The 18,923-nt window shown below is 47.0% G+C and overlaps 1 protein-coding gene across 1 annotated transcript; it reads right to left on the reverse strand.

The window, feature by feature from the left end:
• Nucleotides 1–2,655: 2,655 nt before the first annotated feature.
• Nucleotides 2,656–11,955, reverse strand: LOC128154800 (zinc finger CCCH domain-containing protein 11A-like). Its single transcript, XM_052815884.1, has 16 exons — nt 11,767–11,955; nt 11,453–11,572; nt 10,702–10,825; nt 10,035–10,253; nt 9,618–9,734; nt 9,009–9,089; nt 8,409–8,519; nt 7,777–7,839; nt 7,416–7,515; nt 7,126–7,211; nt 6,096–6,596; nt 5,501–5,574; nt 4,472–4,784; nt 3,988–4,154; nt 3,518–3,585; nt 2,656–2,962 (listed from the first exon to the last, which is right to left on the reverse strand). The coding sequence occupies exons 1-16, from the start codon at nt 11,818–11,820 to the stop codon at nt 2,698–2,700; spliced, it is 2,463 nt and encodes an 820-aa protein (XP_052671844.1). The 5' UTR covers nt 11,821–11,955; the 3' UTR covers nt 2,656–2,697.
• Between the last annotated feature and the right edge of the window lie 6,968 nt (nt 11,956–18,923).

Below are 18,923 nucleotides of genomic sequence, written 5' to 3' on the forward strand. Positions count from 1 at the left end.
CGCATATACACGAACATCCCCCTGAGCTGGAAGGCAAGGATGAAGAGCAGAACATACCCCCCTTCATCCAGGAGGAAATAGTTATGTTACATTTTAAAAGAAATCAAATCTGATTACAGCTAAAATCTTAGGAATATAAAGTTCTAGTGTGTGACTACAGTAGATAAAGAACTTAAAGAATGTGTAGTACTGTACTTTTAGCTGACTATCGTTGGCTTATATTTTCTTTTAAGAAGCCAAGAAGATTTGGTTCTTGGAAACTCCCTACCTTTCCCATCTTGATAACTGAAAGACCAATCATTGAAAAAGTTAGATTTCAAAAGAGAACATAGTATACATTTTTATGCAAACTAATATAGATAGTGATGAGAATCATACCGCGCAGAATCAGCTAAAAGAGGTCAAGAAGCGGACAAGTGAGGAAGACTATGAAAGACCAGCAGAGGGCTTCTGAAGACCACCAGAGACCGTTGCTGCGCCTGCGTGAAGAGACATATACATATGCTAATGATTTACTGGAAAGTTGATGATTATGTATAACATTTCCCAGAAACTTAATGAATATGTGTAACAGGTGTGTATTTAACTGTATCGTTAAGACAAGACAGGTGCACAGGATAGGCGGAGCGATCCCCCGTGTGCCCAGCGCTGCAATAAAGGAGTGCCTGCTTCTTAACTTCTCATTGCTGTTAAGGAGTTTTATTCCGGATTTCGGCAACAGTTAGGGACCTACTACGCCATCTGGACACTCACAAGTCTATGGGACCAGATGGGATGCATCCAAGACACTGAGGGAACTGGCGGAGGTCCTTGCCGAGCCTCTCTCCATCATCTGTCGGCGATCCTGGTCAACAGGGGAGGTCCCAGGGGACTGGAGGTTTGCCAATGTGACACCCATTCACAAGAAGGGTCGGAGGCAGGATCCGGGGAACTACGGGCCTGTCAGCCTGACCTCGGTACCAGGGAAGATTATGGAACGGTTTGTCTTGAGAGCGCTCACGTGGCAAGTCCGGGACAAGCAGGGGATCGGGCCCGGTCAGCATGGCTTTACAAAAGGCAGGTCCTGCTTGACCAACCTGATCTCCTTCTATGACCAGGTGACCCGCCTAGTGGATGAGGGAAAGGCTGTGGATGTTATCTTCCTTGACTTCAGCAAGGCCTTTCACACTGTCTCTCATGGCATACTCCTTGAGAAGCTGGCGTCTCGTGGCTTGGACAAGCGTGCTCTTCGCTGGCTGAGAAACTGGCCGGACGGACGAGCCCAGAGGGTCGTGGTGAATGGGGTGAAATCCAGTTGGCGGCGGGTCACAAGTGGTGTTCCCCAGGGCTCGGTGTTGGGGCCAGTTCTGTTTAATATCTTCATCGATGATTTGGATGAGGGGATTGAGCGCACCCTCAGCAAGTTTGCAGATGACGCCAAGTTGGGAGGCAGGGTCGATCTGCTTGAGGGTAGGGAGGCTCTACAGAGAGATCTGGACAGGCTGGATCGATGGGCCGAGGCCAATCGTATGAAGTTCAACGAGGCCGAGGGCCGGGTCCTGCGCTTCGGTCACGGTGACCCCGTGCGGCGCTACAGGCTTGGGGAAGAGCAGCTGGAAAGCTGCCCAGCAGAGAAGGACCTGGGGGTGCTGGTTGACAGCCGTCTGGATATGAGCCGGCAGTGTGCCCAGGTGGCCAAGAAGGCCAACGGCATCCTGGCCTGTATCAGAAAGAGTGTGGCCAGCAGGAGCAGGGATGTGATTGTTCCCCTGTACTTGGCACTGGTGAGGCCGCAGCTCGAGTCCTGCGTTCAGTTTTGGGCCCCTAACCACAGGAAAGACATTGAGGTGCTGGAGCGTGTCCAGAGAAGGGCAACCGAGTTAACTGCTGTCATAGGGAACGGCTAGGCTACGGCTGAAGGCAGAGGAGGCCAGGCTACATTTAATACAGGACCTTCGGGAGAATACGAATATAAGAGGGAAGAATAAAATATTTACAGAAACCATGGTGTACACCAAACCCCGTCTCCACGGGCAGAGCCTAGGCCGGGGACAGCGAAGGCTGACGACGGAGCAGGAGGAGGGAAGCAGCGAGGGGGAAGCCTTCCTCGCCGGGCTCTCGCACGCTCTTCCTCTCTCCTGAAGTCTGCGCAGAAGTCTCAGCGGGAGAAAGTCCTGCAGCAGGATAAAGCGTCGGCAGCTTGGGGCTGGGTGACCCTTCTGGAGCCGGAACAGCAGTTTGCTCAGTTGTGGTTTCAGACCTTTCCTCTAGGAACTAAGACAGCACAGTGGATTATCAAAGCACGCAAGTGTTTTCTCCCAGAGAGAAAGTATTGACAATCAACTCCGACAACCGATTTTTCCTCTGCCAGCAGCAAATGCCTGAGGGCCCCCGCAGCTTCACAAATCCTCGTAGGAAGAGAAGAGACTCAAGTTCTTCAAAAATTTAAGAAAATCATTCAAAAGGTAGCTGCTAGGGAAAACGATCCCTGGTGGCAGGGTACACAATAGACCCCAGTCTCAGCTGTCTTCTGCAGGGTCACAAATTCAGACCGCACCTCTGACCTGCAGGGAAGTTCAGGACAACTGAGTGCAGATACTGCCAATTTCTACCAGTTCACCTGTGCTTTAAGACTCATTGCAAAGCCTCAGCTCGAAAAAGAATCACCTCTGGGTATCCAACAAAATAATCAGTTGCAATTTATTTATTTCTTTATTTTCAGCCGTCAATCAGTTCACCAATTTCCATGAAGAAGTCATCCTCCTCATTCTCTGGGTCCACATCAACTTCGTCTTCCTGTTTGCCTCCTGAGATTTCCCAAAGAAACTTCTCAAAGTCGTCTTCTACAGAGAAGGGGGCTTCCCAGGCCCCTGAGAAGCTCAACCGGCGTTTCTTTACTGCTACTTGTGAAGAAGGTGAAGTTGAGCTTGTGACCTCTGACTGTGCCACAGAGTCTGCCTGGCTTCCAAGATGCAGTACAGGACTTGGAAGAACAAGAAAGAGAGCAAATCAGTGTATGACATTCCTTAAGCAGAGACATGTTTTCTGCAAACCAGCTCTTAAAACGGTAGTTAATCCCTCCTACACCTCAGCCTTACACAGGGATTGTTATTCAATTAACCTGGGGCTACTTTTAGAGTCCAATGTATCAGCAGGTACATTTTGCAGTTTGGGGATTTATCCGCGAAGACACAGCATCTGGGGTCTGGCAAAGAAGGTTCCATTTTTGTAGCCAGAGGTACTTGGCCACCTTTACTAATTTGACTGCAAAAAGGTTACCAAGTCAACCTCTGCAGGCGTTCAGAAAACCCAAGAAGCCACTGAAAAGCTGTACCAACTTGCAGCATTTTCAGACAAGAATCTGAATAAGCAGTCCAGCCAGCTACTAGAAGCTTATTCTTTCAGACAAATTTTTCCTCTGCTGGATTTTGGCATGAATTATCTCAAAACCCTAATGTTTCCACGTGTGAAAAAAACACAACTCAGTTTCACGTGAAAGGCACACTGATCAAGAAAAAGAACAAGTTCTAGTTGTTACCTGGCTTGGGGTTCTTCTCTCCCACGTACGGAGAGGAGGCTGTCCTCTGGCAAAGCCGGAACAATGGCCTAGGAAGAAGCAAGATGGTTTTTATGATACACAGGTCAAAGACTGCTTTGCAGATTCTTCCTCCACTGCTTCTCCTCTGGCATTGCTGAGCCCTAACCAAAATACAGAACCAGGGCACACCTGAAGAAAAGTTAGTATTCCCTTAAAGTTTACTAACGACCTTGGGTCTTCCTAAAGAACACGGCATTAATGGACGTAGCAGAGCGTTATGTAAACACTGCCATTCACCTCGTAAAAAGCAGAAAGGTACTACAAGTGTCCTGTCGACCACTTCTGGACTTAAAAGGGAACAGAGAGCCGGAGAACATTTCAGTCTTCCACCTGTTCTCCAAGAGGAGCGTACAACTTGGGCATCAATTTTACTAGGGACCCACTACTGCCTCAGTCGCTGTCCTTACCACAGCTGCTTTTTTAGCTGAAGGCTCCTTCCCGTCGCCACCAGTGGCACTCAATGGCTTCACAGCCGCCACGGCAGAGGGATGACTCTCGGCTGCCTTACGTTTCAGTGGCTGCTTTGTGGGGAAGGTGGCTTTCCCATCCAAAGGCTTCAGGCACACCTTCCATTTGGCTAGAGTAAAAGGAAGAGAGAACTGATACCGTCATGCTCTACCTCAGGAAAAAAAAAACAAAACAACAAACAAACAGGTTCTCTTAACAGCGCCACAACCCTTCTAGTTAAATGTATTTAGCCAGCACAACTACACTGCCTTTTCCTGGATTCTCAGCACTATCTTCCACACCGTTAACTCTGTTTACCAACAAGCCATAAAAAGGAGCAAAACAATTACAAAAAGGAGCCAGAGTTACAACGTGAAAATTGTCACCCTCTGCCTTTCTTTCAAAGCATGACCTAAAGTAACTCTTTAACATACAGTCAACACTTACTTTCAGCTTTCCATTCCTGGAGTTGAGCTGCCCGTTTCCCTGGTGATACGGCAGCACCCTTTCCTGGGCTTTCAACCCCATCTCCCGGAGATTTCACCAATATCCTCTTTGGAAGCTGATAAGCTGACCCTGAAACCACACTGGATTCAGGACTCCCTGATGCTCGACTTTTATCCTTGATTGCCTGTTCAACAGGAGATGGCACAGCAGCTGCTTCCTTCTGAAGCTTCTCTTCTTGGCGTTGCTTCAGCTGCCGCTTCTCCCACATTATCTCTTCAAGGCTCTTCACTTGAACTTTGGAATTAGTTGCACTCTGATCAGAGGGCCGGAAAGAAACAAAAGAAGAGGACTAAGAGGACAAAAATCTATGGAGATTTCAGTAAGAAAATCTGAGTAGCAATCCCTCCAAAATAGCTCCATGTGGAACAGAGCATGTTAATACCATTCAGATCTGACATTTTTCCCCATAAAACGTTGCCTGTAACCTGTAACAGGATCCATGCTTTGCTATGGAAATAGTTTCAAAAGCCTACAATTCCCAACACAGCAAGCTTCTTCAATAGAGCAGAAGACTCTAGCTGTAATCTATTACATTCTTTTTCAGCAACAGGAAGTCATACAAGCTCCCCCAAGACAGCATTCCCTGGCAGACTGACTTCCTCTAATACAAACCTCTAGCCTTTTCTATTAAAGTTCTTAGCCCAGGATTTTAAGATCTCCTTCTTCCAGTCTCACAGAGAAAGTCACGGAGAAGAAAAACATTAACCTCGCAGATTTTATCTGGTGCTAATAGGGTTTCTTATTCGTTGTCAGGTATAATAAGATTAATTCAAAGCTTGGGGTTTAACACGTTGTCTGGAAATGCTATTGAAAGTGACAGGACTTGCGACATCACTGCAGCGCTTTCCAAATGCAGAAAGGTAGCAACACACTCAAACTGGGAGCATGCAGCAAGTTACAAACAAAACATAACAAAATGTATCAAAAATTGTATGAATAGATAGATGTATGTCTTCACAAAGGACTCACCTCTGCGGGTGCAGAGACAGCTTTGGGAAAAGGCTTGCTCAATTCCACTATCTTCTTTTCTTCTCTTCCAGGTGCTGCGAAACAAGCAAAAAAAAAACCAAAAACCCCACATCATTTTGTCAACAGCAGAAATAAAGAAACCTAGTTACCTCTTTAACGATATCTTTAGTGCTCTGCCAATTTTGACAAAAACTGGCCCTCACATTAAGAAGTTGATACATGCTTTGCAAACATAGATACATCAATAACTAAGTTAAACAACGCATATGCCAAAGAGGAAGGTAAGCCTGGATTCAGCCCAGGGAAGATCCCATACCACAAGCGGATGGCAGAAAAAAACAGAAGCAAGAAACTAGGCTACAAAGCTCCTCAGTGGAAGAATTTTCCAGTGGGAAATACAGAAAACCATCACGTGATTCACAGAAAATAATATGGTTGCATATTCTGGCACTTCCTTGCCTTCTGACTTCGTAGCCTTAAACTCTTCTACCCTCTACTATATGCAGAAGGAAAAAGCAAAGCAAATCCTGAGCAAACTGAATTTGCTTGACAGGGGAAGCGCTTCACCAGGGCAGGTACCAAATCACCTTATTACCTATTAGCTTTGTGATCCGTAACAACCTCCTCCCTGTCGGGGCAGGTTCAGGTTGTGCTGGTGGAGCTGGCACTTTTCCTCCACTCTGCTGCATCCGCAGAGCTTTCTCCCGCTTGATTTCTTCCAAGGTTTTAACACGCACTTCTCCTGCTGGCTTGGCTTTACCTGCCGGCTCTGCCGGGCGCACTTGGCTGAGCACAGACGGAGCAAGTATGCTCTGCTTCTTGGGTTTCCTCTCAACTTTTGTCTCGGTAGGAAACTCTTCTGGTTTTCGCTTCTCTCCTTCCAATCGCTTGTGGTTTTTTTCAGCCAGGGATCCTGAGAAAGTTTTCACACGAACTGCAGGGGAAAGTCTTGCCCCCGAGCTGGGATCTTCTGTTTTACAACGTCCTTCAGTCTGGGGTTTTGCTTGAGGTTCTCCTCGTCTCCGATGAGCTCTCTCAAGTCGAATTTCCTCCACTGTTTTCACATGGATCTCTCCTGCTGGCTTAGCAGCCTTCTCTGTCATCATCAAAAAAAGAGAAGCACCAACATTTAAGGAGAGTCCAGCAATATTTAAAGTCTCCAAAATCTGTCACAGGACTAAGGAAAACTAGGTTTGCGTGATCCCAAGAATGCATCTTAGGACAGCACCATTCTGCACGGTATTCTCCTCCTTTAAGCCACTTGTAGTTTGAAAACTAGTGCTATCCGGAGAGAGTTGCGACACAAAAAGCATTAGTCTATTTTATTTTGTTACTTTCTCAGACCGTTGTCTCTCTGTTCACATCTCAAACTCCTGCTCCTGGTAGTGCTTCTGTCCTACTTCTGCGTAAGCATACTGCAGGTTCTGACGGCTCACAGCAGTTTTCAAGCGGAAACCTTGATGAGGCACGAGTGGAAAACACCCCCCCACCCCTAGAGCCAGATCTCTGACAGTGGCTAAACAGGACAGCTTCAGCACTTGAGCAAGAGGAATCAGGCAGGTGTTTTTAAATTAACTTTTACGGTCGCATGAAAGTTCATGGAAAGACAGAAGGGGAAGGCATACTTAATAGCCAGTTCTTATCTGTCTCTGTACTGGTCTGCTCAGAGGGCAGTCCTAGCCTCTCCTTCAGAGACCTGGGGACTTGAACTACAAGAGAGAACAGAAAAAGTTAGGCAGACTGCATAAATCTCCATTTGGTGTTCGCATTTCGAAATGAGACCCATCACTTCACTGGGATTCAGAGCTACCTCGAGCCCTCAACCAACACGCAAAAAGAACCGTTAGAAGAAAGGACAAACAGCAAACCTAAACAGAAAATCTGTGCATCAAACCCAGATGTCTGCTTAGTAGCCGTACCTCTCTTTGCTGCTTTGTCAGCACTATCCAGAACCTCTGTCTTCTTCCCCAGCCTGTCAGCAAGGTTGCGCTTTAGCGGAAGGACACTTTTACCAGCTTCAGAAAGAGAGAAAGCAAGCAATACTTTAAGAACGTTTCTCTGGAGGAGGATTTTAGAACAGTCAGCCACAAACTTCAATGCTTCCAGGGATCTTTGCTTATATTTGTCTTTCAGCTGCTAACCAAATTTGCCACTTCTGCCGTCAACATACATCTCTGCCAAAATGTATTTTCCTCATGCACGCAGCAAAAATACCCTTAAATATAGTTCACGTTTAGATGAGGGCACCCGAACAACGGCTCACAAAAAGCTCTTACCTGTGGAGGCTTTCCGTTTTCCCATCCTCTCGCCAAGGTTCAGTTGAATCACAGGCTCCTCCCCTAAAACAAAGAATAATCTCTTCAGTGCACACAAACCAGTAGCCAGTAAAAGCATTGTCCTTCTAGCCCACGTCCCAGCAAAAGACACTCTTCTGGTAGCCAAACCACAGAAACGAGTGACTACGAGTAGTAGTAGTGCCACACGTTTTTTGCCTTTCCAAGGAATTTGTGCAGATCCGAACACCACCACTTATACACAGACTCGTATCACGCTACTCTCCGCAAGTGCCACCGTCAGCCTCGTCAATGCTTCAGAAATTGGCTACTTGTATAATACCATCTTCTATAGGTCTTCCCTTTCATTACTCCCCGGGTTTTCCAGTTATCCCCTTATTTGCATACTGACACTTGTATTGACAAACCACTTCTGGATCTTTTATTGCAATACGACAAACTCAGCACCTACAAATGCCAAATATTTGCAATCAAACCAGGGCCTTTAAGCATAAAAGCAGGGTTTTAATTAGAAAAGGCAGCACCAGCAGGCTAACGTGTCTGAATTACCTTAATTATTACTTAACCTTTCGGTTGAGGAGCCGTGAAATGGAAACAATAGCATTGGCTATTACCTTGCTTTGTAGACAGAGTCACAGTTCTCACTACCGTCCGTACAATTTCCTTTTCTGGCACAGGAACAGCCCGAGATTGGAGCGGAGGAACAGAAACTCCTGAAGGACCTTCTGATCAGAGCAAGCAAAACATAAGGATGTTTAGGGAAAAAAATAAAACCAACAAAAAACCAACCAACCAACCAAAACAGAAGAACTATCACAAAGACCAAAGACATTAGTTATCCATTACTGTCAAACACACAATGACCACTGCATGTAAATAAGAGAAATGAGCAATTTCCCTCTGATTTGCCCTTGGAATTCCAATCTAGAATATCAGCTGTTTGAGTTTAAGAAAACAGACTGCACGCCAAAGTAGCTCAAGGCCTGCAACTAAGCATGGAAGTCTGTCACTCAAGCAGCTCTCAGCTGCATACACCTCCCAGTCTGAACCCAACAGCCCCCCAAAATTTCCTTTCTCGTGCCAAGAATTGTATTCACCAGTGCATAGCCAGCTATCCAGGTAGTATCAGAAGCTTAAAAACAAAAACAAAAAAACCAAAAGGATGAAGGTGAACAGAAGGCAGAAGGATAAGAAAGTAAGGGATATTAACTCACCACCTTGGTTTTTTGTTTTTTCCTTTAGTTTCTTCAATTTGATTTCTTTAACTGTTTTTATTCCAAAATTTAAATTGTCCTCTGAAAACAGAAAATCGTTAATGAAGCTGAGGCCTAAAGGCACATGTTGAAGAGCACGCTTCCTCAAGCTTCTTACACCTCAGAACCCTTCCAAAGTCTTCCAAATAAACCCTCTCAACACTCCCCACAAGTAAAAAAAGCCATAGAACGGATGGGCATTTTGGTAAGCAATTGGCACCCCTCCTCCCATCCTACAGAGTAAAACCTGCACTTTTAAGCGTTTTAATCCATCTACATGATATTAGATTCCTCCGTCATTAGACATGGCTTCCCACAGTGTTTGAAAGGACACATTTGCAGGCTTTTAAACTCCACGCTGTGGCTCTATTTTGTTTTACAAAAGTCAACAAGGAGGAGTTGACCTGTCTGACCCAAGGGACATACGACATTATTAGACAGGAATGAGCCCATGGAAATAACTGACTCCATCCAGCTACCCTATGTTCTACCGTACTTTTAGAACATAGTGCTTTGGAGTTAATCGTCAAGTTCTCCTTCCAATCCATCCTACTACAGCTGCTAGAATACCTTGCTTTGTATTACCGCTGCATTTCCTAGTGGAAATTATCCGCGATCCACTAGGGGCTTCTGTTGCCGGTTGCTGGACAGCTGTTTTAGTTTCACCTCCTTCTTCAGAAAGCTGGTCTGAAAGTCCAAAATAAACCTATTCAGTTAGGGAGCAGGGATTATACAAGACGTTTCATGCTTATGTAGCTCGTACAATGACGTTTCAGTCCACGGTTCACATTCTGTTCGTATTCCTAACTACAAGCAACTGTTTGTAGGAGGGTTTTTTTTAAACAGCTATATTGACTTGACAAGCTCATATAAGCAAGAGCTATACCGGGGAAAAACTATTTAAGAGTCCAGACTCTCGTCCGTAGCTTTAAACGCTACACAGTTCAGGCATTCTCTCATTTATACATTCACCTCCAGTAGAAATGCCTTCAGGAAGTAAAAAGTACCCATCTTCATCATCATCTGCAGCATTGATTACAACTGGAGGATGCGTAGGACTTGGGACCTTTTCAGAGTTTTCCACTATCATCACCCCCCTCAGCTGCGGAGAGGGATTTGACTGGACAGAAAGTTTGTTTTGCTGCAGTGACACCTGAGCCATTTTCACAGCATCTTCTGCAGACTCAGGGGGACTTGGAAGCGTAGCTAGAGGAAGACGAGGATCATCTCTCATTTGGCCATGTAAAACTTTCACCCCAACCTTGCACTCACTGTCTAGATAGGGTAGATAAGGTACATAACCCACCTGGCTACTGAATTCAGAGTTTCCTATTCCCCACCCCTATGAACACACTAGGAACAACGGCTTCCCTTCACACACTAATCTCGCCACCCGACCATCCAGAAAGGATTAAATGAGGGGAAAGCAACCTGAAGTGCAAAGATCACACAAAGCACAGAGAAGCTGAGCATGAAAGAAAAAATTACATACCAGAATTACAGTCCGTTTAGCTGAGAGCCTGCGACTGCACACTTCTCCCTACACTCATCAGTGAGCAGTTACCTGATGCCTTCTACGGCATTGTACCCACTCCTAAGTAATATTCAAAATTAATTCTTTAATGCTGAAAGAAAAAGGACCCAAGAAACTCACTTTTGCTTGGCGGGAAGAAGCGTCCGTCGACATAACGTCCTTTCGTGTGACGGAACGCGCAGTTGGATTTTTGACAGCCAACTGCTTGATTCTCCCAGTGGCAAGGAATCTCACTGCGTTTTTTCTGAAGACAGAAAGAAATAAAAGCTCATGGTAACACTCGCCTGAGATTTGCTAAGAGACATAGTTACACGTCATGCCAGAGACAGGGCTATTGCAGTGCACTGCGGAAACATCATTCCAAAGGGCAGTTTATCACTGAAAGCATTTCAGGGCAGATCGACAAAGTTTGCGTAAGCTGTAACAACTACATATTATCTAGCTTTCCTGTCATTCCGTTGGAGAAGACGGGGGGCTCTCACACATCAGTTCAGGGTGGGTTAAACTAAGACAACGTGCAAAATACTGGGATTATTCAGAGGGAAAAAATGCCTTAAATTGCCTAGCTTGAATCTCTCTCAATTTACCTTTCAGAGCCTTATCTCCTTCCCATCTTCTCCCTCCCCACCCTGTGCTACCCCAAGACCTCAGAACAACGTCAGCACCTAATACAAAAATGTCTTGCTGAGATATACCTAAGAAATTGATTTTTCTTCTCCCAAATTCCTCCCACCCCCCTCCAAGTAACACAAACCAGTATCATTTTAAAGCAAGTAAAGCTATCACGTACAAGCACATTCAGTCTACCGACAGCAAGGAAAAATGCTTTCAGGGATTTAGTTTGAGAACACATCTTTAGGCAAACACTCACTTCGACTTCCATGTGTCTGAACCTGCAGCTAGTCCTGAAACAGCGACCCTCCCGCCACAGCCTGCACACTCTCTCATTGCCCAGAGCAGCCTCACAGTGGCGGAAGGAACAGCTGTCTCCCTGTAACCAAAAGGAAATCAACAAAAAGGAAATTAAAACAGTACAGCCTAAAAAATTATCCATGCTAGCAGAACTGGAAGCAGAATCTAACTGCTTATTCAGTTAACAGAAATCTGGATGTCCCCTCCCCCTCTGCCCCCTCCTCTCCTAAAACCTCAACAAGAAACCCCAAAGCAAAAGAAGCCCAAACATACCTTGTTACAGGTGGAATAGAAATAGAAGTAGCAGTCGTCTCCTTGCTTAGACATAATCGACAAAGTCTGAGAACGAGCTCAGGTTCTAAGGGTTCGCTCTCAACAGGGACTTCCTCCAGTCCTGGCAAGAGCTGGCTTCGCTCTTTCTTGGACTGAAAGTCTCCTGATGGCTTGATCAGTCAAATCTTCTTTTTCAAAGTAACCCTAAAGAAAGGTATCAGTAGGTGAAAAAGAAGAAACAGTCCTACTCCCTGGCCTAACCTTCCAGCTTGCTGACCTGCCTTTATCCTGTACCAAAGACCAAGAAGGGAACAAAACTTTGTTTTGCACCCCAACAAACGCACGAGGGGAGTATTATTGCACCTACCTGTGGGTACTTGTGGGTTATAAAGCACAAAGTATTCCACTTGGGCAGTCTCTCTTGCTGCTCTACTTTGTGCCTTTAATCGCTTACAAAAGTATTAAAGATGCTTAACGCCCCCCCTGTTTATTACGACAGTCAGATCACAAGGAAGGCAGAGCACCAGGAACTACGTGTTCTCATCCCCCCTGTCAATCCGTCAGCCTTACCCCAGCTGCAAACAGCTGCTGATGATTTACCTGCTTGTTACCGCACTCCACTAGGCTGACAGCGCCCTAGGTGTCACAAGTTACATAGACAATGCTGCGTTATGATGCGTATGCAAACCACCCATCGGGTCGTCTGAAGCACAGAACAAGCTCTTGCTAACACATCTCATCTCTGGATGAGAATCTGAAGCCAAGTTGTCCAAAGCTGAAGCAGAAGAGTCAGAATTTCCACTCTTTACATTTGTTTTAGTCAACTCTACCTGTTAAATACTGTCTGAACATACATACACATACCTGTTTATACACACACCAAGAGCGAGTGACGATAAAGTCAACAAGAGTGATAGTAAAGATTAGAATGTGGGGCTATTTGCCACAGCAGACTGCATAAAAAGTCTCTCATTTTGAGGGAACCCGTAAAAACAAAAGATCTACAGAACAGTTTGATGAATATGCCTTCAAGGCTGATGCTTTAGAACACGAGTGATTTTAGGGCCAGCACACAAACAGGCATGCCTATGTACATGCGTACAGTATAAACGTATCTATACACACGAGCGTGCACAGCATATGTTGTATGATATCCCTATCGAGAGCAACTCTTAGCCCTAATCAGACACGCAGAGTTGCAATCAATTAACAGCAGGAAGACAGCAGATCGAGGATACAGCAAGCTTTGAGAGGCAGGGAAATGCTTCCTTTGCAAGTGGCATGGCTGCACGGTACCAAGAATTTGGAATTACTTTGATTTTAGGAAAGAATTTGTTTTCTTTTTACATCAGAGCCAATGCTACAAGTTTGCCATCGTACGCTGTTCTCTAATCCATATATCCATCATCACGCATTGCAGCAAGATCACGGAAGGTTTGAAAAGATGGCTTAGGTCCAATTTGACAGCTGATGATTTTTTGGTGCCTCCAGAGCTGAAACTGATCTTCTTTAGCCACAAGCAGGTTTTTTGGATGCAAAGTCAGATACTTTGATTCTTACTGTTCTGAAGATACTAAATGCCACAAAACCTGCAGCCACACCAGATAAAGCTCAAATTCAAGCGGTTCTGACGCCTTCCATTCAGATGCTGCGCATTTCTGTGCAAGTATTTCTGACGCTTTTGGACAAAACGGCATGAAATAGTTCTTACAGCTTAATAACAAAAGGTTGGAACCTTCTACTCACACAAACACTAGCGGATTTTCCAGGATTTTCTTTTTTCCAGCAGGGAATTTTCCCAAATCTGAAATAAAGAGAGGACAAGTTGGGTTCTCATGTTAGTTTCTGGGTTTTGACTGCTTGGCAAAGGGAGTTGTTATGGGTTTGTGTGGCGGGGTTTTGGTAGCAGCGCAGGGGCTGCAGGGGTGGCTCCTGTGAGAAGCTGCTCGAAGCTCCCTCAGCTCGGAGTCGGACCCGCCTCTGGCCCAGGCCGACGCAATCAGCGACAGTGGTAGCGCCTCTGGGATAAACTATTTCAGAAGGGGAACCTGCAGCGAGCAGGGGGATTAGGAATGTGAGAGGAACAGCTCTGCAGACACCGGGGTCGGGGGGCAGGAGGGGCACCTGAGGAGGTTGATGCCCCTGCAGCCCCTGGAGGCGAACGGTGGAGCAGAGGCCCCCCAAGATGGCCGTGGCTCCATGGGAAAGCCCGCGCTGGAGCAGCGTGTGGCTGAAGACCGGCCTGCGGAAAGGACCCACGCCAGGGAAGTTCGGGAAGAACTGAAGCCCGCGGAAAGGACCCACGCCAGGGAAGTTCGGGAAGAACTGAAGCCCGCGGAAAGGACCCACGCCAGGGAAGTTTGTGAGGAACTGCAGCCCGCGGCAAGGACGAGACCTTCCTGAAGGACAGTCTCCTGTGGGAGGGACCTCGCGGTGGAGCAGGGGACGAGCGCGGAGTCCTCCTCCCCCTGAGGAGGAAGGAGCGGCAGAGACAACCTGTGAGGAACCGACCCCAGCCCCCATTCCCCGCCGCCGGGGGAGCAGGGAGAGAAACCCGGGAGTGGAGTTGAGGTGGGAAGGAGGGAGGGGTGGGGGGCAGGTGTTCGCAGGTTTGGTTTGACTTCCTAATATCCTTGGCTTCTTTGGATTTGTAGTAAACTACATTGATTTTGTTTCTTCCCCAAGCTGAGCCTGTCTTTTGCCCGTGACCATAAGGGGTGAGTGATCTCTCCCAGTCCTTACTTCGACCCACGAGCCTGCCTTATGTTTTCTGCTCATCCCACCGTGGCCCGGGGCGGCAGGGGGAGAGGAGAGTGAGCAAGCGGCTGCGTGGTGCTTTGTTACCGGCTGGGCTTAAACCACAACAGGAGTAAGACCAGTTGTTAAGTGCAAGGTTTTCTTCCCTTCTTCAGTATTGATGGGACTATTCACTTTTGACCCTTAGCACCTTCAAAAACAGGCTCTTGTGTCATACAGATTCCTACGCATCTCCTGCTAGAAATTACTGGCGCTCCTTCAGGTAGAAGTCTGACAAGAAACATTCTTCCAAATGTGTTGCTGATGCCATTGATAATTAAATTAAATTTCAAGCACGATTTCTGCAGTTTGCACAAGCCAACGCTTAAATGGGTGGCAATTAAGGGACACTGCTTTGCCCAGCAGAGGCATTCCAATACAAATCAGGAGGAATTCACGGTCTAGAAGGCGCCATTTCTTTTCCCTAGGAAGTGAGAGACACCTGTATAGTGCAACTTTACTACATTCACCACCATGGGGGGAACAAGAGAAATCCCCTCAGACCTAGCTCTTTTCAGTGCCCAAGCAGCTCAGCATTTTGCGTGTTGCCTTCCATATTCCTGAGCAGGAGTTCGACTGGACCCCTCCAGCCACCCGGGCTGCAGAAAACGTGCAGCGCAGTCCATCCGTTGTTCCCCACGTTTGAAAGACAAAGACTCGCCTCAGGCAGAGGCAGATTCTTTCTCCTTCACGTTCAACAAAACCACCAGCTCAGGAAACAGCAGGAACCGAGACCTAGCCAGTATCTGCTCACTGTACTCCAAACTCAACACTCTTCACACCTTTTGTGCTTTAAAGCCTTGCTACGGGGAAGGCTCACGCAGCCAGGATTCAGGCATCGCTCGGGTTACACAGACACACTGACATACCCAGCTCTTTCCTTGGTTTTGCTTTGGAGTGAATTTCCTCTGCGTCGTCCGGCACCAAGTTCATATATTCATCAAAGCCCTAAAAATCAGCAACAAAAGCCGTCGGTGAGCTACGTCCCCTGCTCTAAACTTCAGCAACAACGACACAAACTATCGTGAGCTGTGCTGACGTGGGCTGGACAATTAAGACTATTAATTGGAGAGGCACGAGGTCTTGCCACCCCCCATGCTAGTTTTTCCTGACAGGAAGAAACAGTTTTATCAATTTGAAGAACAACCAACAAAAACCCCAAGCCAAAGACATCCTGATACTCACAATGATGCAGCCTTCTAGCCCCATGTTCACTTGCTCAGAAAGCCACACCTGGATCCTGGACCTCTGCAAAATGATGGAGGGGGAGAGCACAACAGGAACATAAACACTCCACACAATTTTGTTCTCTCCTGTGCATTAACAACTCCTTGCTGCCGATAGCTTCGTAACACTCGAGGCAGTAACTCTCACGCGTGGTTTCGGTTACATCCTCGGTCATTTTTAAGGTGGTAGACTATTTTGGAAATACTCTCTGCCTTCACTGGCGAACACGCAACAGCACAGGCTTTAAAGACTGTCACGGAAAACATCCCTGCACACCCGACTGCAAGAGCAAACGCCTCTTACAAAGGTAACCCCTTAAGGTGAGGAGGAAAAACGCCCAACTCGGAACTAGCTGGTCTTCTCACGGATCGCAACGACAGCAAGTTCTTCAGTTCAACAGGAACCGGCTCCAAAAACCCCATCCTGAACTCGGAAAGACCCCTCCGGCGTGCCGCCCCGCTCCCCACACGGCTCTAAGGGCCCTGCGCAAGAAGCACCGGGACGTTCCTCTCACACGGGGCCGAAGCCGCGGCAGCCCGGCGGTACTCACGTTCTGCAGGTAGCGGAAGATGAGGATCTGGAGCGGAGCGTTAAGGACGCCCCACAGACAGACCACGCACCCACACCCTTCCTGCGCCAGGGTTCGTTAAAAACCCTGTTAAGTGCTGTCATGGGGAACAGCTCAACTACCGGTGAAGGCGGAGGAGCCCAGGCTACGTTTAATACAGGACCTTCAGGAGAATACGAATATAAAGAGGGAAGAATAAAATATTTACAGAAACCATGGCGTACACCAAACCCCGTCTCCACGGGCAGAGCCTAGGCCGGGGGCAGCGAAGGCTGACGACGGAGCAGGAGGAGGGAAGCAGCGAGGGGGAAGCCTTCCTCGCCGGGCTCTCGCGCGCTCTTCCTCTCTCCCGAAGTCTGCGCAGAAGTCTCAGCGGGAGAAAGTCCTGCAGCAGGATAAAGCGTCGGCAGCTTGGGGCTGGGTGACCCTTCTGGAGCCGGAACAGCAGTTTGCTCAGTTTTGGTTTCAGACCTTTCCTCTAGGAACTAAGACAGCACAGTGGATTATCAAAGCACACGAGCGTTTTCTCCCAGAGAGAAAGTATTGACAATCAACTCCGACAACCGATTTTTCCTCTGCCAGCAGCAAATGCCTGAGGGCCCCCGCAGCTTCACAAATCCTCGTAGGAAGAGAAGAGACTCAAGTTCTTCAAAAATTTAAGAAAATCATTCAAAAGGTAGCTGCTAGGGAAAACGATCCCTGGTGGCAGGGTACACAATAGACCCCAGTCTCAGCTGTCTTCTGCAGGGTCACAAATTCAGACCGCACCTCTGACCTGCAGGGAAGTTCAGGACAACTGAGTGCAGATACTGCCAATTTCTACCAGTTCACCTGTGCTTTAAGACTCATTGCAAAGCCTCAGCTCGAAAAAGAATCACCTCTGGGTATCCAACAAAATAATCAGTTGCAATTTATTTATTTATTTCTTTATTTTCAGCCTTAAGACTATGCGGTTCAGATGTCCAGCATTTCAGCAAGTTCCATGAGAAGCTCATCCTCATCCTTCTCTGGGTCCGGGTCAATTATGTCTTCCAGTTTGCCTCCTGAGATTTCCCAAAGAAACTTCTCAAAGTCATCTTCTACAGAGAAGGGGGCTTCCCAGGCCCCTGTGGAGCTCAGCTGGTGTGTCTTTACCGCTACTTGTGTGGAAGCTGAGGTCGAGCTTGTGACCTCTGACTGTGCCACAGAGTCTGCCTGGCTTCCAAGGTGCAGTTCAGGACTTGGAAGAACAAGAAAGAGAGCAAATCAGTGTATGACATTCCTTAAGCAGAGACATGTTTTCTGCAAACCAGCTCTTAAAACGGTAGTTAATCCCTCCTACACCTCAGCCTTACACAGGGATTGTTATTCAATTAACCTGGGGCTGCTTTTAGAGCCCAATGTATCAGCAGGTACATTTTGCAGTTTGGGGATTTATCCGCAAAGACACAGCATCTGGGGTCTGGCAAAGAAGGCTCCATTTTTGTAGCCAGAGGTACTTGGCCACCTTTACTAATTTGACTGCAAAATGTTACCAAGTCAACCTCTGCAGGCGTTCAGAAAACCCAAGAAGCCACTGAAAAGCTGTACCAACTTGCAGCATTTTCAGACAAGAATCTGAATAAGCAGTCCAGCCAGCTGCTAGAAGCTTATTCTTTCAGACAAATTTTTCCTCTGCTGGATTTTGGCATGAATTATCTCAAAACTCTAATTTTTCCACGTGTGAAAAAAACACAACTCAGTTTCACGTGAAAGGCACACTGATCAAGAAAAAGAACAAGTTGTGGTTGTTACCTGGCTTGGGGTTTTTCTCTCCCACATATGGAGAGGAGGCTGTCCTCTGGCAAAGCCGGAACAATGGCCTAGGAAGAAGCAAGATGGTTTTTATGATACACAGGTCAAAGACTGCTTTGCAGATTCTTCCTCCACTGCTTCTCCTCTGGCATTGCTGAGCCCTAACCAAAATACAGAACCAGGGCACACCTGAAGAAAAGTTAGTATTCCCTTAAAGTTTACTAACGACCTTGGGTCTTCCTAAAGAACACAGCATTAATGGACGTAGCAGAGCGTTATGTAAACACTGCCATTCACCTCGTAAAAAGCAGAAAGGTACTACAAGCGTCCTGTCGACCACTTCTGGATTTAAAAGGGAACAGAGACCCGGAGAACATTTCAGTCTTCCACCTGTTCTCCAAGAGGAGCGTACAACTTGGGCATCAATTTTACTAGGGACCCACTACTGCCTCAGTCGCTGTCCTTACCACAGCTGCTTTTTTAGCTGAAGGCTCCTTCCCGTCGCCACCAGTGGCACTCAATGGCTTCACAGCCGCCACGGCAGAGGGATGACTCTCGGCTGCCTTACGTTTCAGTGGCTGCTTTGTGGGGAAGGTGGCTTTCCCATCCAAAGGCTTCAGGCACACCTTCCGTTTGGCTAGAGTAAAAGGAAGAGAGAACTGATACCGTCTTGCTCTGCCTCAGGGGGAAAAAAAAACAACAAACAAACAGGTTCTCTTAACAGTCCCACAATCCTTCTAGGTAAGTGTACTTAGCCAGCAGCTAAAGAGGACAGCTTCAGCACTCGAGCAAG

This window comes from Harpia harpyja, chromosome 19, assembly GCF_026419915.1.
Source record: "Harpia harpyja isolate bHarHar1 chromosome 19, bHarHar1 primary haplotype, whole genome shotgun sequence".
Classification (NCBI taxonomy): domain Eukaryota; kingdom Metazoa; phylum Chordata; class Aves; order Accipitriformes; family Accipitridae; genus Harpia; species Harpia harpyja.

Bases quoted from the DNA above. Each gene is read 5' to 3' on its own strand.
- LOC128154800 (XM_052815884.1), bottom strand. From the start codon at position 11,820: ATGTCTAAGCAAGGAGACGACTGCTACTTCTATTTCTATTCCACCTGT. The intron at 8,520-9,008 runs GTGAGTTAATAT...TGCTCTGATCAG, and splicing joins AAAAACAAAAAACCAAGGTG to AAGGTCCTTCAGGAGTTTCT. The intron at 4,155-4,471 runs GTAAGTGTTGAC...CTTTTACTCTAG, and splicing joins CCAGGAATGGAAAGCTGAAA to CCAAATGGAAGGTGTGCCTG.